A 26,220-nucleotide genomic window follows, 5' to 3' on the forward strand; every position below is an offset into this window, starting at 1 on the left:
TGAAATATATGACTAGGTCTGACTGTGTTAGACTAAAATGAAATGTATGGCTAGGTCTGACTGTTAGACTAAAATGGCTAGGTCTGACTGTGTTAGACTAAAATGGCTAGGTCTGACTGTGTTAGACTAAAATGAAATGTATGGCTAGGTCTGACTGTGTTAGACTAAAATGAAATGTATGGCTAGGTCTGACTGTGTTAGACTAAAATGAAATGTATGGCTAGGTCTGACTGTTAGACTAAAATGAAATATATGACTAGGTCTGACTGTGTTAGACTAAAATGAAATGTATGGCTAGGTCTGACTGTGTTAGACTAAAATGAAATGTATGGCTAGGTCTGACTGTGTTAGACTAAAATGAAATGTATGGCTAGGTCTGACTGTGTTAGACTTAAATGAAATGTATGGCTAGGTCTGACTGTTAGACTAAAATGAAATATATGACTAGGTCTGACTGTGTTAGACTAAAATGAAATGTATAGCTAGGTCTGACTGTGTTAGACTAAAATGAAATGTATGGCTAGGTCTGACTGTTAGACTAAAATGAAATATATGACTAGGTCTGACTGTGTTAGACTAAAATGATTGCGCTAGGTCTGACTGTTAGACTAAAATGAAATATATGACTAGGTCTGACTGTGTTAGACTAAAATGAAATGTAGATTTAGGCCAAGATTCAGAATTTCTACGAATTTCAGAATTTTTTTAGAAAGCACATTTCTAATTCAATTTTGAGGATGTGGGGTAGGTGGCAGGGGGGGGGAGATGGCTGTTGGCTGAGGTGTGACGTCATTTTAGGGGGGAGTCTGACTTTTGCAGGGGTGCCACTTTTCCGGGCTACCCCGGATTCCTGGATTCAAGTACCATATTTTTTCACTTTCTGGATTAGCAAACTTGGAGTTAAAAAGTTAAAAAAAAGAATCAAGACTGTTTTGAAAAACTTTTTTATCAAAGAGCCTCCGGAGCATTTTTATCTCTTATGGACCTTTTCGTCATTCGTCCATGCATAGATGGTACCATACCCACTGCTGTGTAAGCTATGCATAAATCTAGTGACGTCATTAATATTACGTCGCTACTTTTACTAAACATGATAGAAATTAAGAATCTAAATAGAGAATTTGATGGGTATAAAATTTAAAGCTCGAATACAGTATACAGTAATTTTTAGCAGGAAACCATTTTGCGGGACTAAACTAACATTTATAAATGGGTCTCTGACCATTGCTGGCCTTTGTATACCTGACATCATGCTGACATGACGGTCACTGCGACCTTTTTTTCCAAGGCTTAATGTTACTTTATCATGAGCTAGCAGTGTAGTTAAGTTGTAGTGATCTAAATACAATTTCTTAACTAATACTAGGATCGCATGTAAAGCAGTCTTGTTTAATATTTTGATGATGTCACCGACATTCTTGAATCGGTCAGATACAAACTTCTGTACTTCTAATCCCCCTTCAGTTAAACTGTTTTTGAAGTCTAACCAGCCCCTCCTTTTAACTACGACACTTGTGTGAACTCACTGTGACCCTAAGCTCATATTTGTTATTGCTTGGCTGGCTGTAGGGGGGGGGGGGGGGTAAATAAAAGTAGCATCACAATTCTTGCTATTACGTATTAAACAGGCGGACTAATTCTAGACTACCATAACCTCACTGTGGCCCCTAAACCGTGTTTTGTTTGGGGGGAGGGATACCAGCAATTTTTTTATTGCTGACAGAAGTTTCTCAGCTATAAATATAAAGAACAAACATGGAAGTTTGAAGTTTATTAATCCATTGTAAATAAAGTAAGTTAAAAAAATTAAAGGAGATGACGATGAATGATTGAAACCATAAGCTATAAGAAACGAGCAACAGATAAATAGAACTGGTTAGCTGGATGCATTGACACATTTTGACACTCTTCATCAGCGGAACATTTTGAAACAATTAATTCTCGCCATTAATCTGATTAATGGCGAGAATAAATCAGTTTGATCATTAAATGTTGTATATTTTGCAATGGAATATGTTAAATTATAATACTTTGAATACAAATTTAGTATACCCATAGGAGTTAAAGAGCTTCTAGTGTATTCAAATGTAAAGAAGTATTTGGTCACTTTGTTACTTATTTTCCTATACAATAAAAATAAACCGGGAGTGATCTCCCCTAAACTTTCTCGAATATTTTTATATAAAATAACAGGGGATGGGAACTCGGGCTATAGACATGATTTTTAATCCATTTTAAATACTTAAAGTTTTAAAAATAGAATAAAATCTCGTAGACAAATTAATTGCACACCAAGTGAACGCGAAATAAAAAAGCGCATAATAGTGCGCAATATTATTAGTACTTTTAAAATTTACATTAGTTTTTTGAGAAATCGGAAGTAGCGCAAATTACTACTTCCGGTCAACGGAAATTACTCAAAATTTAACAGAAGGTAGAGAATTACATCTTTTACTTACATGTGAAATTTCATGTATCTATCTGAAATAGTACTCAAGTTATAGGCTTTTGAAAAATTCAAAGTAGAAAAAGTACCACTTCCGGTTGTCGGAAATCGCTCAAAAGTTGATACGGATCTACGATTTTGATATAATACTTATATATGAAATTTCATCAACCTAGCTGTAACGGTACTCAAGTTATCGTGTTTACACACGGACACACAGACACACAGACACACACACAGACATACGGACAAGATTGCAAAATTATGTTTTTCCGTATCAGTGAGGTGTAAAACGTCGAGATTTGTAAAAATCTCGATTTTTTTTTTTTTTGCACGATTACAATACTTTCTCTATACTACGTATATACGAGAAAGTAAAAAGAGGACAAAATAGCACAAAATGCATAGCAAAAAAAAAAGGGAGTGATCTCCCCTAAACTTTCTGGAAGATTCTTATATAACACTACTGGGGATGGCAACTCGGAATAAAGACATGATTTTTAATCTATTTTTAATTACTTAAACTTTTTAAAATAGAATCTGGTAGAATATGTTTATTGTTTCCCTTTACTTCCCATCATGTAGAGACTAGCAGTTCTCCACTGAGCCCAGCATCACGTCGTATCAGCAGTATGAGCACATTCAATCGCTCATCTAGTGTGGACTCTAAACTGGGAACACCTCCAGTCTCAAAGTGTAAAGAAGAAATTCATTACCTGCCAGCAATCAGACTGCCCTTTCTACAGCCAATGGCATTACCAGGTCAGGCTTAACTTGTGCTGACACTAACCCTAACCCAATGGCATTACCAGGTCAGGCTTAACTTGTGCTGACACTAACCCTAACCCAATGGCATTACCAGGTCAGGCTTAACTTGTGCTGACACTAACCCTAACCCAATGGCATTACCAGGTCAGGCTTAACTAACTCACCTGTCCATTTGCCCAAAGGGGTAGCATATTACCCTCAATCAACACCTTCCTTTTGATTACCCCTCAGTATATTTACCCCCCCCCCCCCCCCCCCACCCCCAGTAGATTATATTTCCATTCTAACCTGTACTCAATTTAATTTTAGGGCTAGGGCTAGTAGAAGATTCATGTATTCTTTCCTTCCTTTTTTCTCCCATATTACACACTTAAATGAGTGAAAGTCAATGTAATTTTTATAAACTTCCATTTAACTTACTGTCAGTCTGTCTATCTGCAGTGTTTTCTCATGGATAGAAAATGCAGGGCACAATTTTGATCTCTTTGTAACTGACCGATTAGTTTCAAACTTGGCACGGGGGTCAAGACCCCATGACAATGCACTTTGACATCAAATTTGACTTAGATGAATGATTAATTAATATTTTTTATTAATTAAAGTTGCCAATATAAATTACTAATTTTCGCTTGATTATACGCACATTTTTCAACCTCATCTGGTGTGCAACAGGTTTTAGTCATGCAACTATTGTATTAAAAAGTTTTATAAGTAGTGAAAAAAAAAATTAATTAAAAACTGTTTAATTATTATTAACAAGCTTTTATATAATTATTAACTTTAAAAGATAAAATAAATGATTTTCTTAAAATATATAAAAATACACTACTATCTATATAACTAAAAAGAAAAGTGTGGGTCACTATATTATCTATTTGATACATTTACTAATATTTAGGAAGAGACCCACACTTTTCTTTATAGTCATTTAAATAATGGTGTATTATTATATATTTAAAGAAAATAATCCATTTTCTCCTTTTTATTGGTAAATTTCAAAGGGCAAACACAATTTTTGTCACTCCTGAAGAACTTAAGGGGATTGTAAATAAAGAACTTTATGGGATTGTAAATAAAGAACTTTATGGGATTGTAAACAAAGAACTTTATGGGATTGTAAATAAAGAACTTTATAGGATTGTAAAGAGAACTTTATGGGATTGTAAACACAGAACTCTATGGGATTGTAAATAAAGAACTTTATGGGATTGTAAATAAAGAACTTTATGGGATTGTAAATAAAGAACTTTATGGGATTGTAAACACAGAACTTTATGTTATATAAAAAATTATCTTGTGTCCAGGTATAAGCAGGTCTATATAAAAAAATTGTCTTGTGTCCAGGTATAAGCAGGTCTATATAAAAAATTGTCTTGTGTCCAGGTATAAGCAGGTCTATATAAAAATTGTGTCCAGGTATAAGCAGGTCTATATAAAAAATTGTCTTGTGTCCAGGTATAAGCAGGTCTATATAAAAATTGTGTCCAGGTATAAGCAGGTCTATATAAAAATTGTGTCCAGGTATAACCAGGTCTATATAAAAAATTGTGTCCAGGTATAAGCAGGTCTATATAAAAAATTGTCTTGTGTCCAGGTATAAGCAGGTCTATATAAAAATTGTGTCCAGGTATAAGCAGGTCTATATAAAAAATTATCTTGTGTCCAGGTATAAGCAGGTCTATATAAAAAAATTGTCTTGTGTCCAGGTATAAGCAGGTCTATATAAAAAATTGTGTCCAGGTATACGCAGGTCTATATAAAAAATTGTCTTGTGTCCAGGTATAAGCAGGTCTATATAAAAAATTGTGTCCAGGTATACGCAGGTCTATATAAAAAATTGTCTTGTGTCCAGGTATAAGCAGGTCTATATAAAAAATTGTCTTGTGTCCAGGTATAAGCAGGTCTATATAAAAAAATTGTGTCCAGGTATAAGCAGGTCTATATAAAAAATTATTTCCAGGTATAAGCAGGTCTATATAAAAATTGTCTTGTTTCCAGGTATAAGCAGGTCTATATAAAAAATTGTGTCCAGGTATAAGCAGGTCTATATAAAAAATTGTCTTGTGTCCAGGTATAAGCAGGTCTATATAAAAAAGTGTCCAGGTATAAGCAGGTCTATATAAAAATTGTGTCCAGGTATAAGCAGGTCTATATAAAAAATTGTCTTGTGTCCAGGTATAAGCAGGTCTATATAAAAAATTGTCTTGTGTCCAGGTATAAGCAGGTCTATATAAAAAATTGTCTTGTGTCCAGGTATAAGCAGGTCTATATAAAAATTGTGTCCAGGTATAAGCAGGTCTATATAAAAATTGTGTCCAGGTATAAGCAGGTCTATATAAAAAATTGTCTTGTGTCCAGGTATAACCAGGTCTATATAAAAAATTGTGTCCAGGTATAAGCAGGTCTATATAAAAATTGTGTCCAGGTATAAGCAGGTCTATATAAAAAATTGTGTCCAGGTATAAGCAGGTCTATATAAAAAATTGTCTTGTGTCCAGGTATAAGCAGGTCTATATAAAAAATTGTCTTGTGTCCAGGTATAAGCAGGTCTATATAAAAAATTGTCTTGTGTCCAGGTATAAGCAGGTCTATATAAAAAATTGTCTTGTGTCCAGGTATAAGCAGGTCTATATAAAAATTGTGTCCAGGTATAAGCAGGTCTATATAAAAAATTGTGTCCAGGTATAAGCAGGTCTATATAAAAAATTGTCTTGTGTCCAGGTATAAGCAGGTCTATATAAAAAATTGTCTTGTGTCCAGGTATAAGCAGGTCTATATAAAAAATTGTCTTGTGTCCAGGTATAAGCAGGTCTATATAAAAAATTGTCTTGTGTCCAGGTATAAGCAGGTCTATATAAAAATTGTGTCCAGGTATAAGCAGGTCTATATAAAAAATTGTCTTGTGTCCAGGTATAAGCAGGTCTATATAAAAAATTGTGTCCAGGTATAAGCAGGTCTATATAAAAAATTGTCTTGTGTCCAGGTATAAGCAGGTCTATATAAAAAATTGTCTTGTGTCCAGGTATAAGCAGGTCTATATAAAAAATTGTCTTGTGTCCAGGTATAAGCAGGTCTATATAAAAATTGTGTCCAGGTATAAGCAGGTCTATATAAAAAATTGTGTCCAGGTATAAGCAGGTCTATATAAAAAATTGTCTTGTGTCCAGGTATAAGCAGGTCTATATAAAAAATTGTCTTGTGTCCAGGTATAAGCAGGTCTATATAAAAAATTGTCTTGTGTCCAGGTATAAGCAGGTCTATATAAAAAATTGTCTTGTGTCCAGGTATAAGCAGGTCTATATAAAAATTGTGTCCAGGTATAAGCAGGTCTATATAAAAAATTGTGTCCAGGTATAAGCAGGTCTATATAAAAAATTGTCTTGTGTCCAGGTATAAGCAGGTCTATATAAAAAATTGTCTTGTGTCCAGGTATAAGCAGGTCTATATAAAAAATTGTCTTGTGTCCAGGTATAAGCAGGTCTATATAAAAAATTGTCTTGTGTCCAGGTATAAGCAGGTCTATATAAAAAATTGTCTTGTGTCCAGGTATAAGCAGGTCTATATAAAAAATTGTCTTGTGTCCAGGTATAAGCAGGTCTATATAAAAAATTGTCTTGTGTCCAGGTATAAGCAGGTCTATATAAAAATTGTCTTGTGTCCAGGTATAAGCAGGTCTATATAAAAAATTGTGTCCAGGTATAAGCAGGTCTATATAAAAAATTGTGTCCAGGTATAAGCAGGTCTATATAAAAAATTGTGTCCAGGTATAAGCAGGTCTATATAAAAAATTGTGTCCAGGTATAAGCAGGTCTATATAAAAAATTATCTTGTGTCCAGGTATAAGCAGGTCTATATAAAAAAGTGTCCAGGTATAAGCAGGTCTATATAAAAAATTGTGTCCAGGTATAAGCAGGTCTATATAAAAAATTGTGTCCAGGTATAAGCAGGTCTATATAAAAAATTGTCTTGTGTCCAGGTATAAGCAGGTCTATATAAAAAATTATCTTGTGTCCAGGTATAAGCAGGTCTATATAAAAAATTATCTTGTGTCCAGGTATAAGCAGGTCTATATAAAAAAATTGTCTTGTGTCCAGGTATAAGCAGGTCTATATAAAAAATTGTCTTGTGTCCAGGTATAAGCAGGTCTATATAAAAAATTGTGTCCAGGTATACGCAGGTCTATATAAAAAATTGTCTTGTGTCCAGGTATAAGCAGGTCTATATAAAAAATTGTCTTGTGTCCAGGTATAAGCAGGTCTATATAAAAAAATTGTGTCCAGGTATAAGCAGGTCTATATAAAAAATTATTTCCAGGTATAAGCAGGTCTATATAAAAATTGTCTTGTTTCCAGGTATAAGCAGGTCTATATAAAAAATTGTGTCCAGGTATAAGCAGGTCTATATAAAAAATTGTCTTGTGTCCAGGTATAAGCAGGTCTATATAAAAATTGTGTCCAGGTATAAGCAGGTCTATATAAAAATTGTGTCCAGGTATAAGCAGGTCTATATAAAAAATTGTCTTGTGTCCAGGTATAACCAGGTCTATATAAAAAATTGTGTCCAGGTATAAGCAGGTCTATATAAAAATTGTGTCCAGGTATAAGCAGGTCTATATAAAAAATTGTGTCCAGGTATAAGCAGGTCTATATAAAAAATTGTCTTGTGTCCAGGTATAAGCAGGTCTATATAAAAAATTGTCTTGTGTCCAGGTATAAGCAGGTCTATATAAAAAATTGTCTTGTGTCCAGGTATAAGCAGGTCTATATAAAAAATTGTCTTGTGTCCAGGTATAAGCAGGTCTATATAAAAATTGTGTCCAGGTATAAGCAGGTCTATATAAAAAATTGTGTCCAGGTATAAGCAGGTCTATATAAAAAATTGTCTTGTGTCCAGGTATAAGCAGGTCTACATAAAAAATTGTCTTGTGTCCAGGTATAAGCAGGTCTATATAAAAAATTGTCTTGTGTCCAGGTATAAGCAGGTCTATATAAAAAATTGTCTTGTGTCCAGGTATAAGCAGGTTTATATAAAAATTGTGTCCAGGTATAAGCAGGTCTATATAAAAAATTGTGTCCAGGTATAAGCAGGTCTATATAAAAAATTGTCTTGTGTCCAGGTATAAGCAGGTCTATATAAAAATTGTGTCCAGGTATAAGCAGGTCTATATAAAAAATTGTGTCCAGGTATAAGCAGGTCTATATAAAAAATTGTCTTGTGTCCAGGTATAAGCAGGTCTATATAAAAAATTGTCTTGTGTCCAGGTATAAGCAGGTCTATATAAAAAATTGTCTTGTGTCCAGGTATAAGCAGGTCTATATAAAAAATTGTCTTGTGTCCAGGTATAAGCAGGTCTATATAAAAATTGTGTCCAGGTATAAGCAGGTCTATATAAAAAATTGTGTCCAGGTATAAGCAGGTCTATATAAAAAATTGTCTTGTGTCCAGGTATAAGCAGGTCTATATAAAAAATTGTCTTGTGTCCAGGTATAAGCAGGTCTATATAAAAAATTGTCTTGTGTCCAGGTATAAGCAGGTCTATATAAAAATTGTGTCCAGGTATAAGCAGGTCTATATAAAAAATTGTCTTGTGTCCAGGTATAAGCAGGTCTATATAAAAAATTGTCTTGTGTCCAGGTATAAGCAGGTCTATATAAAAAATTGTCTTGTGTCCAGGTATAAGCAGGTCTATATAAAAATTGTCTTGTGTCCAGGTATAAGCAGGTCTATATAAAAATTGTGTCCAGGTATAAGCAGGTCTATATAAAAAATTGTGTCCAGGTATAAGCAGGTCTATATAAAAAATTGTGTCCAGGTATAAGCAGGTCTATATAAAAAATTGTGTCCAGGTATAAGCAGGTCTATATAAAAAATTATCTTGTGTCCAGGTATAAGCAGGTCTATATAAAAAAGTGTCCAGGTATAAGCAGGTCTATATAAAAATTGTGTCCAGGTATAAGCAGGTCTATATAAAAAATTGTGTCCAGGTATAAGCAGGTCTATATAAAAAATTATCTTGTGTCCAGGTATAAGCAGGTCTATATAAAAAAATTGTCTTGTGTCCAGGTATAAGCAGGTCTATATAAAAAATTGTCTTGTGTCCAGGTATAAGCAGGTCTATATAAAAAATTGTGTCCAGGTATACGCAGGTCTATATAAAAAATTGTCTTGTGTCCAGGTATAAGCAGGTCTATATAAAAAATTGTCTTGTGTCCAGGTATAAGCAGGTCTATATAAAAAAATTGTGTCCAGGTATAAGCAGGTCTATATAAAAAATTATTTCCAGGTATAAGCAGGTCTATATAAAAATTGTCTTGTTTCCAGGTATAAGCAGGTCTATATAAAAAATTGTGTCCAGGTATAAGCAGGTCTATATAAAAAATTGTCTTGTGTCCAGGTATAAGCAGGTCTATATAAAAATTGTGTCCAGGTATAAGCAGGTCTATATAAAAATTGTGTCCAGGTATAAGCAGGTCTATATAAAAAATTGTCTTGTGTCCAGGTATAACCAGGTCTATATAAAAAATTGTGTCCAGGTATAAGCAGGTCTATATAAAAATTGTGTCCAGGTATAAGCAGGTCTATATAAAAAATTGTGTCCAGGTATAAGCAGGTCTATATAAAAAATTGTCTTGTGTCCAGGTATAAGCAGGTCTATATAAAAAATTGTCTTGTGTCCAGGTATAAGCAGGTCTATATAAAAAATTGTCTTGTGTCCAGGTATAAGCAGGTCTATATAAAAAATTGTCTTGTGTCCAGGTATAAGCAGGTCTATATAAAAATTGTGTCCAGGTATAAGCAGGTCTATATAAAAAATTGTGTCCAGGTATAAGCAGGTCTATATAAAAAATTGTCTTGTGTCCAGGTATAAGCAGGTCTATATAAAAAATTGTCTTGTGTCCAGGTATAAGCAGGTCTATATAAAAAATTGTCTTGTGTCCAGGTATAAGCAGGTCTATATAAAAATTGTGTCCAGGTATAAGCAGGTCTATATAAAAAATTGTGTCCAGGTATAAGCAGGTCTATATAAAAAATTGTCTTGTGTCCAGGTATAAGCAGGTCTATATAAAAAATTGTCTTGTGTCCAGGTATAAGCAGGTCTATATAAAAAATTGTCTTGTGTCCAGGTATAAGCAGGTCTATATAAAAAATTGTCTTGTGTCCAGGTATAAGCAGGTCTATATAAAAAAGTGTCCAGGTATAAGCAGGTCTATATAAAAAATTGTCTTGTGTCCAGGTATAAGCAGGTCTATATAAAAAATTGTCTTGTGTCCAGGTATAAGCAGGTCTATATAAAAATTGTCTTGTGTCCAGGTATAAGCAGGTCTATATAAAAAATTGTGTCCAGGTATAAGCAGGTCTATATAAAAAATTGTGTCCAGGTATAAGCAGGTCTATATAAAAATTGTGTCCAGGTATAAGCAGGTCTATATAAAAAATTGTGTCCAGGTATAAGCAGGTCTATATTAAAAATTGTCTTGTGTCCAGGTATAAGCAGGTCTATATAAAAATTGTGTCCAGGTATAAGCAGGTCTATATAAAAAATTGTGTCCAGGTATAAGCAGGTCTATATAAAAAATTGTCTTGTGTCCAGGTATAAGCAGGTCTATATAAAAAATTGTCTTGTGTCCAGGTATAAGCAGGTCTATATAAAAAATTGTCTTGTGTCCAGGTATAAGCAGGTCTATATAAAAAATTGTCTTGTGTCCAGGTATAAGCAGGTCTATATAAAAATTGTGTCCAGGTATAAGCAGGTCTATATAAAAAATTGTGTCCAGGTATAAGCAGGTCTATATAAAAAATTGTCTTGTGTCCAGGTATAAGCAGGTCTATATAAAAAATTGTCTTGTGTCCAGGTATAAGCAGGTCTATATAAAAAATTGTCTTGTGTCCAGGTATAAGCAGGTCTATATAAAAATTGTGTCCAGGTATAAGCAGGTCTATATAAAAAATTGTCTTGTGTCCAGGTATAAGCAGGTCTATATAAAAAATTGTCTTGTGTCCAGGTATAAGCAGGTCTATATAAAAAATTGTCTTGTGTCCAGGTATAAGCAGGTCTATATAAAAAATTGTCTTGTGTCCAGGTATAAGCAGGTCTATATAAAAAATTGTCTTGTGTCCAGGTATAAGCAGGTCTATATAAAAAAGTGTCCAGGTATAAGCAGGTCTATATAAAAAATTGTCTTGTGTCCAGGTATAAGCAGGTCTATATAAAAAATTGTCTTGTGTCCAGGTATAAGCAGGTCTATATAAAAATTGTCTTGTGTCCAGGTATAAGCAGGTCTATATAAAAAATTGTGTCCAGGTATAAGCAGGTCTATATAAAAAATTGTGTCCAGGTATAAGCAGGTCTATATAAAAAATTGTGTCCAGGTATAAGCAGGTCTATATAAAAAATTGTGTCCAGGTATAAGCAGGTCTATATAAAAAATTGTGTCCAGGTATAAGCAGGTCTATATAAAAAATTATCTTGTGTCCAGGTATAAGCAGGTCTATATAAAAAAGTGTCCAGGTATAAGCAGGTCTATATAAAAAATTGTCTTGTGTCCAGGTATAAGCAGGTCTATATAAAAAATTGTCTTGTGTCCAGGTATAAGCAGGTCTATATAAAAAATTGTCTTGTGTCCAGGTATAAGCAGGTCTATATAAAAATTGTGTCCAGGTATAAGCAGGTCTATATAAAAAATTGTGTCCAGGTATAAGCAGGTCTATATAAAAAATTGTCTTGTGTCCAGGTATAAGCAGGTCTATATAAAAAATTGTCTTGTGTCCAGGTATAAGCAGGTCTATATAAAAAATTGTCTTGTGTCCAGGTATAAGCAGGTCTATATAAAAAATTGTCTTGTGTCCAGGTATAAGCAGGTCTATATAAAAAATTGTCTTGTGTCCAGGTATAAGCAGGTCTATATAAAAAATTGTCTTGTGTCCAGGTATAAGCAGGTCTATATAAAAAATTGTCTTGTGTCCAGGTATAAGCAGGTCTATATAAAAATTGTCTTGTGTCCAGGTATAAGCAGGTCTATATAAAAAATTGTGTCCAGGTATAAGCAGGTCTATATAAAAAATTGTGTCCAGGTATAAGCAGGTCTATATAAAAAATTGTGTCCAGGTATAAGCAGGTCTATATAAAAAATTGTGTCCAGGTATAAGCAGGTCTATATAAAAAATTATCTTGTGTCCAGGTATAAGCAGGTCTATATAAAAAAGTGTCCAGGTATAAGCAGGTCTATATAAAAAATTGTGTCCAGGTATAAGCAGGTCTATATAAAAAATTGTGTCCAGGTATAAGCAGGTCTATATAAAAAATTGTCTTGTGTCCAGGTATAAGCAGGTCTATATAAAAAATTATCTTGTGTCCAGGTATAAGCAGGTCTATATAAAAAATTATCTTGTGTCCAGGTATAAGCAGGTCTATATAAAAAAATTGTCTTGTGTCCAGGTATAAGCAGGTCTATATAAAAAATTGTCTTGTGTCCAGGTATAAGCAGGTCTATATAAAAAATTGTGTCCAGGTATACGCAGGTCTATATAAAAAATTGTCTTGTGTCCAGGTATAAGCAGGTCTATATAAAAAATTGTCTTGTGTCCAGGTATAAGCAGGTCTATATAAAAAAATTGTGTCCAGGTATAAGCAGGTCTATATAAAAAATTATTTCCAGGTATAAGCAGGTCTATATAAAAATTGTCTTGTTTCCAGGTATAAGCAGGTCTATATAAAAAATTGTGTCCAGGTATAAGCAGGTCTATATAAAAAATTGTCTTGTGTCCAGGTATAAGCAGGTCTATATAAAAATTGTGTCCAGGTATAAGCAGGTCTATATAAAAATTGTGTCCAGGTATAAGCAGGTCTATATAAAAAATTGTCTTGTGTCCAGGTATAACCAGGTCTATATAAAAAATTGTGTCCAGGTATAAGCAGGTCTATATAAAAATTGTGTCCAGGTATAAGCAGGTCTATATAAAAAATTGTGTCCAGGTATAAGCAGGTCTATATAAAAAATTGTCTTGTGTCCAGGTATAAGCAGGTCTATATAAAAAATTGTCTTGTGTCCAGGTATAAGCAGGTCTATATAAAAAATTGTCTTGTGTCCAGGTATAAGCAGGTCTATATAAAAAATTGTCTTGTGTCCAGGTATAAGCAGGTCTATATAAAAATTGTGTCCAGGTATAAGCAGGTCTATATAAAAAATTGTGTCCAGGTATAAGCAGGTCTATATAAAAAATTGTCTTGTGTCCAGGTATAAGCAGGTCTACATAAAAAATTGTCTTGTGTCCAGGTATAAGCAGGTCTATATAAAAAATTGTCTTGTGTCCAGGTATAAGCAGGTCTATATAAAAAATTGTCTTGTGTCCAGGTATAAGCAGGTTTATATAAAAATTGTGTCCAGGTATAAGCAGGTCTATATAAAAAATTGTGTCCAGGTATAAGCAGGTCTATATAAAAAATTGTCTTGTGTCCAGGTATAAGCAGGTCTATATAAAAATTGTGTCCAGGTATAAGCAGGTCTATATAAAAAATTGTGTCCAGGTATAAGCAGGTCTATATAAAAAATTGTCTTGTGTCCAGGTATAAGCAGGTCTATATAAAAAATTGTCTTGTGTCCAGGTATAAGCAGGTCTATATAAAAAATTGTCTTGTGTCCAGGTATAAGCAGGTCTATATAAAAAATTGTCTTGTGTCCAGGTATAAGCAGGTCTATATAAAAATTGTGTCCAGGTATAAGCAGGTCTATATAAAAAATTGTGTCCAGGTATAAGCAGGTCTATATAAAAAATTGTCTTGTGTCCAGGTATAAGCAGGTCTATATAAAAAATTGTCTTGTGTCCAGGTATAAGCAGGTCTATATAAAAAATTGTCTTGTGTCCAGGTATAAGCAGGTCTATATAAAAATTGTGTCCAGGTATAAGCAGGTCTATATAAAAAATTGTCTTGTGTCCAGGTATAAGCAGGTCTATATAAAAAATTGTCTTGTGTCCAGGTATAAGCAGGTCTATATAAAAAATTGTCTTGTGTCCAGGTATAAGCAGGTCTATATAAAAATTGTCTTGTGTCCAGGTATAAGCAGGTCTATATAAAAATTGTGTCCAGGTATAAGCAGGTCTATATAAAAAATTGTGTCCAGGTATAAGCAGGTCTATATAAAAAATTGTGTCCAGGTATAAGCAGGTCTATATAAAAAATTGTGTCCAGGTATAAGCAGGTCTATATAAAAAATTATCTTGTGTCCAGGTATAAGCAGGTCTATATAAAAAAGTGTCCAGGTATAAGCAGGTCTATATAAAAATTGTGTCCAGGTATAAGCAGGTCTATATAAAAAATTGTGTCCAGGTATAAGCAGGTCTATATAAAAAATTATCTTGTGTCCAGGTATAAGCAGGTCTATATAAAAAAATTGTCTTGTGTCCAGGTATAAGCAGGTCTATATAAAAAATTGTCTTGTGTCCAGGTATAAGCAGGTCTATATAAAAAATTGTGTCCAGGTATACGCAGGTCTATATAAAAAATTGTCTTGTGTCCAGGTATAAGCAGGTCTATATAAAAAATTGTCTTGTGTCCAGGTATAAGCAGGTCTATATAAAAAAATTGTGTCCAGGTATAAGCAGGTCTATATAAAAAATTATTTCCAGGTATAAGCAGGTCTATATAAAAATTGTCTTGTTTCCAGGTATAAGCAGGTCTATATAAAAAATTGTGTCCAGGTATAAGCAGGTCTATATAAAAAATTGTCTTGTGTCCAGGTATAAGCAGGTCTATATAAAAATTGTGTCCAGGTATAAGCAGGTCTATATAAAAATTGTGTCCAGGTATAAGCAGGTCTATATAAAAAATTGTCTTGTGTCCAGGTATAACCAGGTCTATATAAAAAATTGTGTCCAGGTATAAGCAGGTCTATATAAAAATTGTGTCCAGGTATAAGCAGGTCTATATAAAAAATTGTGTCCAGGTATAAGCAGGTCTATATAAAAAATTGTCTTGTGTCCAGGTATAAGCAGGTCTATATAAAAAATTGTCTTGTGTCCAGGTATAAGCAGGTCTATATAAAAAATTGTCTTGTGTCCAGGTATAAGCAGGTCTATATAAAAAATTGTCTTGTGTCCAGGTATAAGCAGGTCTATATAAAAATTGTGTCCAGGTATAAGCAGGTCTATATAAAAAATTGTGTCCAGGTATAAGCAGGTCTATATAAAAAATTGTCTTGTGTCCAGGTATAAGCAGGTCTATATAAAAAATTGTCTTGTGTCCAGGTATAAGCAGGTCTATATAAAAAATTGTCTTGTGTCCAGGTATAAGCAGGTCTATATAAAAATTGTGTCCAGGTATAAGCAGGTCTATATAAAAAATTGTGTCCAGGTATAAGCAGGTCTATATAAAAAATTGTCTTGTGTCCAGGTATAAGCAGGTCTATATAAAAAATTGTCTTGTGTCCAGGTATAAGCAGGTCTATATAAAAAATTGTCTTGTGTCCAGGTATAAGCAGGTCTATATAAAAAATTGTCTTGTGTCCAGGTATAAGCAGGTCTATATAAAAAAGTGTCCAGGTATAAGCAGGTCTATATAAAAAATTGTCTTGTGTCCAGGTATAAGCAGGTCTATATAAAAAATTGTCTTGTGTCCAGGTATAAGCAGGTCTATATAAAAATTGTCTTGTGTCCAGGTATAAGCAGGTCTATATAAAAAATTGTGTCCAGGTATAAGCAGGTCTATATAAAAAATTGTGTCCAGGTATAAGCAGGTCTATATAAAAATTGTGTCCAGGTATAAGCAGGTCTATATAAAAAATTGTGTCCAGGTATAAGCAGGTCTATATTAAAAATTGTCTTGTGTCCAGGTATAAGCAGGTCTATATAAAAATTGTGTCCAGGTATAAGCAGGTCTATATAAAAAATTGTGTCCAGGTATAAGCAGGTCTATATAAAAAATTGTCTTGTGTCCAGGTATAAGCAGGTCTATATAAAAAATTGTCTTGTGTCCAGGTATAAGCAGGTCTATATAAAAAATTGTCTTGTGTCCAGGTATAAGCAGGTCTATATAAAAAATTGTCTTGTGTCCAGGTATAAGCAGGTCTATATAAAAATTGTGTCCAGGTATAAGCAGGTCTATATAAAAAATTGTGTCCAGGTATAAGCAGGTCTATATAAAAAATTGTCTTGTGTCCAGGTATAAGCAGGTCTATATAAAAAATTGTCTTGTGTCCAGGTATAAGCAGGTCTATATAAAAAATTGTCTTGTGTCCAGGTATAAGCAGGTCTATATAAAAATTGTGTCCAGGTATAAGCAGGTCTATATAAAAAATTGTGTCCAGGTATAAGCAGGTCTATATAAAAAATTGTCTTGTGTCCAGGTATAAGCAGGTCTATATAAAAAATTGTCTTGTGTCCAGGTATAAGCAGGTCTATATAAAAAATTGTCTTGTGTCCAGGTATAAGCAGGTCTATATAAAAAATTGTCTTGTGTCCAGGTATAAGCAGGTCTATATAAAAAAGTGTCCAGGTATAAGCAGGTCTATATAAAAAATTGTCTTGTGTCCAGGTATAAGCAGGTCTATATAAAAAATTGTCTTGTGTCCAGGTATAAGCAGGTCTATATAAAAATTGTCTTGTGTCCAGGTATAAGCAGGTCTATATAAAAAATTGTGTCCAGGTATAAGCAGGTCTATATAAAAAATTGTGTCCAGGTATAAGCAGGTCTATATAAAAAATTGTGTCCAGGTATAAGCAGGTCTATATAAAAAATTGTGTCCAGGTATAAGCAGGTCTATATAAAAAATTATCTTGTGTCCAGGTATAAGCAGGTCTATATAAAAAAGTGTCCAGGTATAAGCAGGTCTATATAAAAAAATTGTCTTGTGTCCAGGTATAAGCAGGTCTATATAAAAAATTGTCTTGTGTCCAGGTATAAGCAGGTCTATATAAAAAATTGTGTCCAGGTATACGCAGGTCTATATAAAAAATTGTCTTGTGTCCAGGTATAAGCAGGTCTATATAAAAAATTGTCTTGTGTCCAGGTATAAGCAGGTCTATATAAAAAAATTGTGTCCAGGTATAAGCAGGTCTATATAAAAAATTATTTCCAGGTATAAGCAGGTCTATATAAAAATTGTCTTGTTTCCAGGTATAAGCAGGTCTATATAAAAAATTGTGTCCAGGTATAAGCAGGTCTATATAAAAAATTGTCTTGTGTCCAGGTATAAGCAGGTCTATATAAAAAAATTGTGTCCAGGTATAAGCAGGTCTATATAAAAAATTATTTCCAGGTATAAGCAGGTCTATATAAAAATTGTCTTGTTTCCAGGTATAAGCAGGTCTATATAAAAAATTGTGTCCAGGTATAAGCAGGTCTATATAAAAAATTGTCTTGTGTCCAGGTATAAGCAGGTCTATATAAAAATTGTGTCCAGGTATAAGCAGGTCTATATAAAAATTGTGTCCAGGTATAAGCAGGTCTATATAAAAAATTGTCTTGTGTCCAGGTATAACCAGGTCTATATAAAAAATTGTGTCCAGGTATAAGCAGGTCTATATAAAAATTGTGTCCAGGTATAAGCAGGTCTATATAAAAAATTGTGTCCAGGTATAAGCAGGTCTATATAAAAAATTGTCTTGTGTCCAGGTATAAGCAGGTCTATATAAAAAATTGTCTTGTGTCCAGGTATAAGCAGGTCTATATAAAAAATTGTCTTGTGTCCAGGTATAAGCAGGTCTATATAAAAAATTGTCTTGTGTCCAGGTATAAGCAGGTCTATATAAAAATTGTGTCCAGGTATAAGCAGGTCTATATAAAAAATTGTGTCCAGGTATAAGCAGGTCTATATAAAAAATTGTCTTGTGTCCAGGTATAAGCAGGTCTATATAAAAAATTGTCTTGTGTCCAGGTATAAGCAGGTCTATATAAAAAATTGTCTTGTGTCCAGGTATAAGCAGGTCTATATAAAAAATTGTCTTGTGTCCAGGTATAAGCAGGTCTATATAAAAATTGTGTCCAGGTATAAGCAGGTCTATATAAAAAATTGTGTCCAGGTATAAGCAGGTCTATATAAAAAATTGTCTTGTGTCCAGGTATAAGCAGGTCTATATAAAAAATTGTCTTGTGTCCAGGTATAAGCAGGTCTATATAAAAAATTGTCTTGTGTCCAGGTATAAGCAGGTCTATATAAAAATTGTGTCCAGGTATAAGCAGGTCTATATAAAAAATTGTGTCCAGGTATAAGCAGGTCTATATAAAAAATTGTCTTGTGTCCAGGTATAAGCAGGTCTATATAAAAAATTGTCTTGTGTCCAGGTATAAGCAGGTCTATATAAAAAATTGTCTTGTGTCCAGGTATAAGCAGGTCTATATAAAAAAGTGTCCAGGTATAAGCAGGTCTATATAAAAAATTGTCTTGTGTCCAGGTATAAGCAGGTCTATATAAAAAATTGTCTTGTGTCCAGGTATAAGCAGGTCTATATAAAAATTGTCTTGTGTCCAGGTATAAGCAGGTCTATATAAAAAATTGTGTCCAGGTATAAGCAGGTCTATATAAAAAATTGTGTCCAGGTATAAGCAGGTCTATATAAAAAATTGTGTCCAGGTATAAGCAGGTCTATATAAAAAATTGTCTTGTGTCCAGGTATAAGCAGGTCTATATAAAAAATTGTCTTGTGTCCAGGTATAAGCAGGTCTATATAAAAATTGTGTCCAGGTATAAGCAGGTCTATATAAAAAATTATCTTGTGTCCAGGTATAAGCAGGTCTATATAAAAAAGTGTCCAGGTATAAGCAGGTCTATATAAAAAATTGTGTCCAGGTATAAGCAGGTCTATATAAAAAATTGTGTCCAGGTATAAGCAGGTCTATATAAAAAATTATCTTGTGTCCAGGTATAAGCAGGTCTATATAAAAAAATTGTCTTGTGTCCAGGTATAAGCAGGTCTATATAAAAAATTGTCTTGTGTCCAGGTATAAGCAGGTCTATATAAAAAATTGTGTCCAGGTATTAGCAGGTCTATATAAAAAATTGTGTCCAGGTATAAGCAGGTCTATATAAAAAATTGTGTCCAGGTATAAGCAGGTCTATATAAAAAATTGTGTCCAGGTATAAGCAGGTCTATATAAAAAATTGTGTCCAGGTATAAGCAGGTCTATATAAAAAATTGTCTTGTGTCCAGGTATAAGCAGGTCTATATAAAAAATTATGTCCAGGTATAACCAGGTCTATATAAAAAATTGTGTCCAGGTATAAGCAGGTCTATATAAAAAATTGTCTTGTGTCCAGGTATAAGCAGGTCTATATAAAAAATTGTCTTGTGTCCAGGTATAAGCAGGTCTATATAAAAATTGTGTCCAGGTATAAGCAGGTCTATATAAAAAATTGTCTTGTGTCCAGGTATAAGCAGGTCTATATAAAAATTGTGTCCAGGTATAAGCAGGTCTATATAAAAAATTGTCTTGTGTCCAGGTATAAGCAGCTCTATAGCAAAAAACCTAGCAGGTGCCAGCTTCATCAGTACAGTCCTACTGGCCAATGCTGATGCTCTGTGTGCTGCAGCTTCACCGTTGGTAGAGCAGGATATTCCTTTGTAAGTTTATTAGGTACCCACATCAATACTAGAATGTCACGTCTCAACATGTAAGTCACTGGTTAAGTTAGCCACGTCTCAACTTGTAAGTCACTGGTTAAGTTAGCCACGTCTCAACTTGTAAGTCACTGGTTAAGTTAGCCACATCTCAACATGTAAGTCACTGGTTAAGTTAGCCATGTCTCAACTTGTAAGTCACTGGTTAAGTTAGCCATGTCTCAACATGTAAGTCACTGGTTAAGTTAGCCATGTCTCAACATGTAAGTCACTGGTTAAGTTAGCCACATCTCAACATGTAAGTCACTGGTTAAGTTAGCCATGTCTCAACATGTAAGTCACAGGTTAAGTTAGCCATGTCTCAACATGTAAGTCACTGGTTAAGTTAGCCATGTCTCAACATATAGGTCACTGGTTAAGTTAGCCATGTCTCAACATGTAAGTCACAGGTAAAATGTCTCAACATGTAAGTCACTGGTTAAATGTCTCAACATGTAAGTCACTGGTTAAGTTAGCCATGTCTCAACATGTAAGTCACTGGTTAAGTTAGCCATGTCTCAACATGTAAGTCACTGGTTAAGTTAGCCATGTCTCAACATGTAAGTCACTGGTTAAGTTAGCCACATCTCAACATGTAAGTCACTGGTTAAGTTAGCCATGTCTCAACATGTAAGTCACTGGTTAAGTTAGCCACGTCTCAACTTGTAAGTCACTGGTTAAGTTAGCCATGTCTCAACATGTAAGTCACTGGTTAAGTTAGCCACATCTCAACATGTAAGTCACTGGTTAAGTTAGCCATGTCTCAACATGTAAGTCACTGGTTAAGTTAGCCACGTCTCAACATGTAAGTCACTGGTTAAGTTAGCCATGTCTCAACATGTAAGTCACTGGTTAAGTTAGCCATGTCTCAACATATAGGTCACTGGTTAAGTTAGCCACGTCTCAACATGTAAGTCACTGGTTAAGTTAGCCATGTCTCAACATGTAAGTCACTGGTTAAATGTCTCAACATGTAAGTCACTGGTTAAGTTAGCCATGTCTCAACATGTAAGTCACTGGTTAAGTTAGCCATGTCTCAACATATAGGTCACTGGTTAAGTTAGCCACGTCTCAACATGTAAGTCACTGGTTAAGTTAGCCATGTCTCAACATGTAAGTCACTGGTTAAATGTCTCAACATGTAAGTCACTGGTTAAGTTAGCCATGTCTCAACATGTAAGTCACTGGTTAAGTTAGCCATGTCTCAACATGTAAGTCACTGGTTAAATGTCTCAACATGTAAGTCACTGGTTAAGTTAGCCACATCTCAACATGTAAGTCACTGGTTAAGTTAGCCATGTCTCAACATGTAAGTCACTGGTTAAGTTAGCCATGTCTCAACATGTAAGTCACTGGTTAAGTTAGCCATGTCTCAACATGTAAGTCACTGGTTAAGTTAGCCATGTCTCAACATGTAAGTCACTGGTTAAGTTAGCCATGTCTCAACATGTAAGTCACTGGTTAAGTTAGCCATGTCTCAACATGTAAGTCACTGGTTAAGTTAGCCACGTCTCAACATGTAAGTCACTGGTTAAGTTAGCCACGTCTCAACATGTAAGTCACTGGTTAAGTTAGCCATGTCTCAACATATAGGTCACTGGTTAAGTTAGCCACGTCTCAACATGTAAGTCACTGGTTAAGTTAGCCATGTCTCAACATATAGGTCACTGGTTAAGTTAGCCACGTCTCAACATGTAAGTCACTGGTTAAGTTAGCCAAGTCTCAACTTGTAAGTCACAGGTTAAGTTAGCCACGTCTCAACATGTAAGTCACTGGTTAAGTTAGCCATGTCTCAACATGTAAGTCACTGGTTAAGTTAGCCACGTCTCAACATGTAAGACACTGGTTAAGTTAGCCATGTCTCAACTTGTAAGTCACTGGTTAAGTTAGCCATGTCTCAACATATAGGTCACTGGTTAAGTTAGCCACGTCTCAACATGTAAGTCACTGGTTAAGTTAGCCACGTCTCAACTTGTAAGTCACTGGTTAAGTTAGCCATGTCTCAACATATAGGTCACTGGTTAAGTTAGCCACGTCTCAACATGTAAGTCACTGGTTAAGTTAGCCATGTCTCAACATATAGGTCACTGGTTAAGTTAGCCAAGTCTCAACTTGTAAGTCACAGGTTAAGTTAGCCAAGTCTCAACTTGTAAGTCACTGGTTAAGTTAGCCATGCCTCAACATGTAAGTCACTGGTTAAGTTATTGTAATTTATTATTAACATATTAATCATTGGTTACACTAGTGACATCTTAATCTATGAGTTAATTAGTGACATCTGAATCTATGCTTATGGTTAAATTATTGACATCTGAATCTATGCTTATGGTTAAATTAGTGACAACTTATTAAGTTTGGTTTCTCCAGCTAACAATACATGTCATTAGCTTATTTAAAAATGTAAAAATTTCAAACTTAGTCTATTTGTCATTTCTAACCCTAACCAAACTTAGTCATTATGTCATTTCTAACCCTAACCCAAACTATGTGAAAACTATGTTATTGAATAAATATAATTCTTGTAGAGACTCTTACCAAGAAAGGTGTGTGATGAACAATTATTTTGGAATAGGACTTGATGCGAAAATTGCCTTAGAGTTTCAGAACAAAAGAGATGAACACCCAGAAAAATGCAGGTTTGTGTCAAGCTAAAGTTTCTAGAGGTTAGGAAACAGTTAAGCTAAAGTTTCTAGAGGTCAGGAAACAGTTAAGCTAAAGTTTCTAGAGATCAGGAAACAGTTAAACTAAAGTTTCTAGAGGTTAGGAAACAGTTAAGCTAAAGTTTCTAGAGGTTAGGAAATTAAGCTAAAAGTTCTAGAGGTCAAGAAATAGACCACAAATAACCCTTCAGACATACTGTGCTTGTAACGTTTACCTATCTACCAGCCAGATAGATGGTGAACGTCCCCGGATTCTTTTTTTGGGGTTATATGCAAATGACTTACAGCCTAAACGAATGAACACTAACACAACAACACACTAGGGCTCGATTTTGATGTCTAGGGAAAACTAGTGATACTATTGAAGTTAACACTCATCCAATCTGCATACAACCTTTAATAAGCGAACACAGTTGTGGCAGAACACTAGGTTAAACGAGATAAAATATTTAATTTAGAAAATAACAAAACCCAACTTACAAAGCGTAAGAAAAAATACTATCACAGATTTTAACACTGTATAAAAATAGCCACAGGTCACACAACACTGCTATAGCTTCAAGAAATCACTTGGCGACAAGTAATATTATACTAGAAGACTAAAACAACTTAAGAAAGCATAGCACACTCAGGACTTAAGTTCTCTCACGTTCAAATGGTCAGAATCTATTGCCGGACAAAATGGACGGCCTGGTCTTAATGGACCGTTTGATCAAGGTAGACTGCCCTGTGTCGCGTGTGTGCGATCTAGTTAAAGACTTAGGCCACAGGGGAGGTTATCCTCAACTCATGTAGCCATTGGTTGGGGTAGTCATCTGATCCGAATCAATCAATCAGATCTTGATGGAAAATTTCTTAGTCTTAGACACCCTTAATAAGACAGTGGAAAAACCCCGGTAGTTGCACCATCAATCCATATAAGGTATTATACAATGTCAAAATAAAACATTACTGGACCTAAGTAGGTCACATCCCCTCCCTTTTTGGAAGTGACAGATAGGTTCCACAAAAACATACATAAGGAACCAATCTGGCAATGAAATAAAAAAAATGCTTTACAAATGTAGGCAATCAAAACCTTAATACCAGATGAAAATATCCCTGAACATAAAAGGGAAGTAACTCAAACTTTTACAATTTGTGAAAGGGGAGTAACCCTTCCAAAAAATAATTATACATCAAAATCCCTCAAAAAAGGGTATTACAATATTTTCATGTGGATATTAAAAGTGGTAAACCCGCCAGGGTAAGACCTTTATTTCAATGACTAGCTACAATATCAACTGAGTCATATGAGACATATTATTATAAAAGATTACATATAATCAAAAACCACCTTTAATTAAGGTTCACCTGAAAATAAACAAAATATTCAACGGGATTGAAATTTTGAAAAAATTCAAAACTCATACCACTCATTTTCATGTGAGTGTCACCCAAACACAACACCTGTGTATGGTCTTAATGAACCACAAAACATGTCACATGATCAATGTGTGCAATAAGATTTTACATCCTTGACAAACAATCAGCCACAACATTATCACTACCCTTAATGTGTGAAATTTCCAGATTAAAATTTTGGAAATATAAGCACCATCTCAATATTCTTTGATTTGTCTGTCCTAACTTAGAGGTAAATTTCAGGGGATCATGGTCAGAAAACACTCTGACGGGATTGGTTGAAGAAGAGACATAGACTTCAAAATGTTGTAATGACAAAACCAAAGCTAAAGCTTCTTTTTCAATAGTAGAGTAATTCTTTTGGTTCTCATTTAACTTCCTGGAAAAAAAAGCAATGGGATGGTCAATCCCCATGTTATCTTCTTGAAATAGGACTGAGCCAATGGCTAAGTTGCTAGCATCAATGGCAAGTTTAAAGGGCTTGCCGAAATCTGGTGCAGCCATAACAGGAGCATTAGATAAAAATGACTTAATGGTTAAAAAAGCTTCTCGACATTTATTTGACCATTCAAACTCAACACCCTTTTTCAATAATGCAGTAAGAGGTTCAGCAATAGCTGAAAAGTTTTGACAGAACCGCCTATAGTAACCAGCCATCCCAAGGAACTTTTTGATTTCTTTACAATTTTTGGGAGGTGGTAACTTTACAATAGCATCTACTTTAGCTTCAATGGGCCGAACTTGGTTCGTTCCCACTTGATAACCCAAATAGGTAATTGAACCTTTACAGAAATCACTTTTATGCAAGTTTACAGTAAAATTCACTTCAGACAATTTTCTAAAAAGGTTAGTCAACTGAACAATATGTTCTTCAAAAGTATTGGAAAATACAACTATATCATCTATGTAGGCCTCACATTGGTCTATGTCAGCAATGACAGAGTTAATGACCCTCTGGAAAGTTTGACCAGCATTTCGCATACCAAAGGGCATACGTTTGTATCTATAAAAACCATTAGGGGTTACAAAAGCAGATATTTCTTTTGCACGGTCAGATAAGGGGATTTGCCAGTATCCTGAAAGTAAATCAGGTTTTGGAAATTATCTTAGCCTGACCAACTTTATCAATAACGTCTTCTATTCGAGGTAAAGGATAGGAATCAGCTTTGGTGAGCGCATTTACCTTCCTAAAGTCGGTCACAAACCTGAAAGATCCACCGTCTTTCGGGACTAGGAGACATGGGGAACTCCAGTTGCTGAAACTGGGCTCAATGATATCATTCTTGAGCATATAATCAATTTCATCTTTTATCAAAACAGCTTTTTCTGGGTTAACTCTATAGGGGTGTTGTTTGATGGGTTTTGCGTCACCTACGTCTACATCATGAGGTGGAACCTTCGCTTCTTTGGGGACATCCCCAAAAATAGAGGGAAATGTCTCAAATAACTGAGACAATCTATGGCTTTCCTCTGTGGACAAATGCATAAGGTGGACATTCAAATTATCTAAAAAGGAAGAATTTACCAATTTTGGGGGTTTCAATTTATCATGTATCACATCATCAGAAACATTTGAACATACAGGTAAAGTAATTTTAGCTGTGGAATGAAAATTGTTACAATTATCAAAATACTTTTTCAGTGAGTTAACATGATACACTGTCTGTTTCTTTCTTCTGTCGGGCGTATTGACCACATAGTTCAAATCACTTAATTTTGAATGCACAGTAAAGGGTCCACAATATCTCAAGGATAGCGCATTGTTCAGATTAGGCACTAGCACAAGAACTTTCTCGCCTGGATTGAATGTTCGTTTACGAGAACTCTTATCATACAGTCCTTTCATTCTCACTTGGGCCTTTCTTAAGTTCTTGTGAGCCATTTCGCACACGGCTTTCAGTCGAACGTGAAAATCGTCAAAGTTTTCCACTGGATGATCGCTGGTACCTGTCCACCGTTCGTGTATCAGCTTCAGGGGACCACGGACAGAATGTCCAAACACCAGTTGAAAAGGAGAGTAGCCTAAAGAGTCCTGGACACAGTCCCTCGCGGCGAAAATAATCCAAGGAACAGTCTCATCCCATTGGGTGTTACTTTTAGCGAATGTTCTTAGCATGGTTTTGAGGGTTTGGTGGAACCTCTCAAGTACGCCTTGAGACTGAGGGTGGTAGGCTGAGCTGGTGATGTGGGTAACGCCTAGCTTGGCTAGCGCTTCTTGAAAATGGTGACCGGTGAAGTTGCTGCCTTGATCTGTTTGCACGATTCTAGGTAATCCAAAGGTAGTGAAGAACCGGGTCATGGCTCTGACTACAGTCTTTGCCTTAATGTTCCGTAAGGGGAACGCCTCGGGAA

General features: G+C 34.6%; 1 protein-coding gene across 1 annotated transcript in view; it reads left to right on the forward strand.

Moving 5' to 3' along the window:
- The window catches only part of LOC131938086 (diacylglycerol kinase delta), a 173,844-nt gene that overhangs the window by 93,767 nt on the left and 53,857 nt on the right, over window positions 1–26,220 (forward strand). The window contains exons 19-21 of the mRNA XM_059295982.1: window positions 3,032–3,208; window positions 19,648–19,768; window positions 22,330–22,440. Of these exons, the coding sequence (XP_059151965.1) occupies window positions 3,032–3,208; window positions 19,648–19,768; window positions 22,330–22,440 (409 nt within the window). The remainder of the gene's footprint in view (window positions 1–3,031; window positions 3,209–19,647; window positions 19,769–22,329; window positions 22,441–26,220) is intronic.

This window comes from Physella acuta, unplaced genomic scaffold (genome assembly GCF_028476545.2).
Source record: "Physella acuta isolate Inbredline_101_S28 unplaced genomic scaffold, ASM2847654v3 ptg000233l, whole genome shotgun sequence".
In the NCBI taxonomy this organism is placed as follows: Eukaryota; Metazoa; Mollusca; class Gastropoda; family Physidae; genus Physella; species Physella acuta.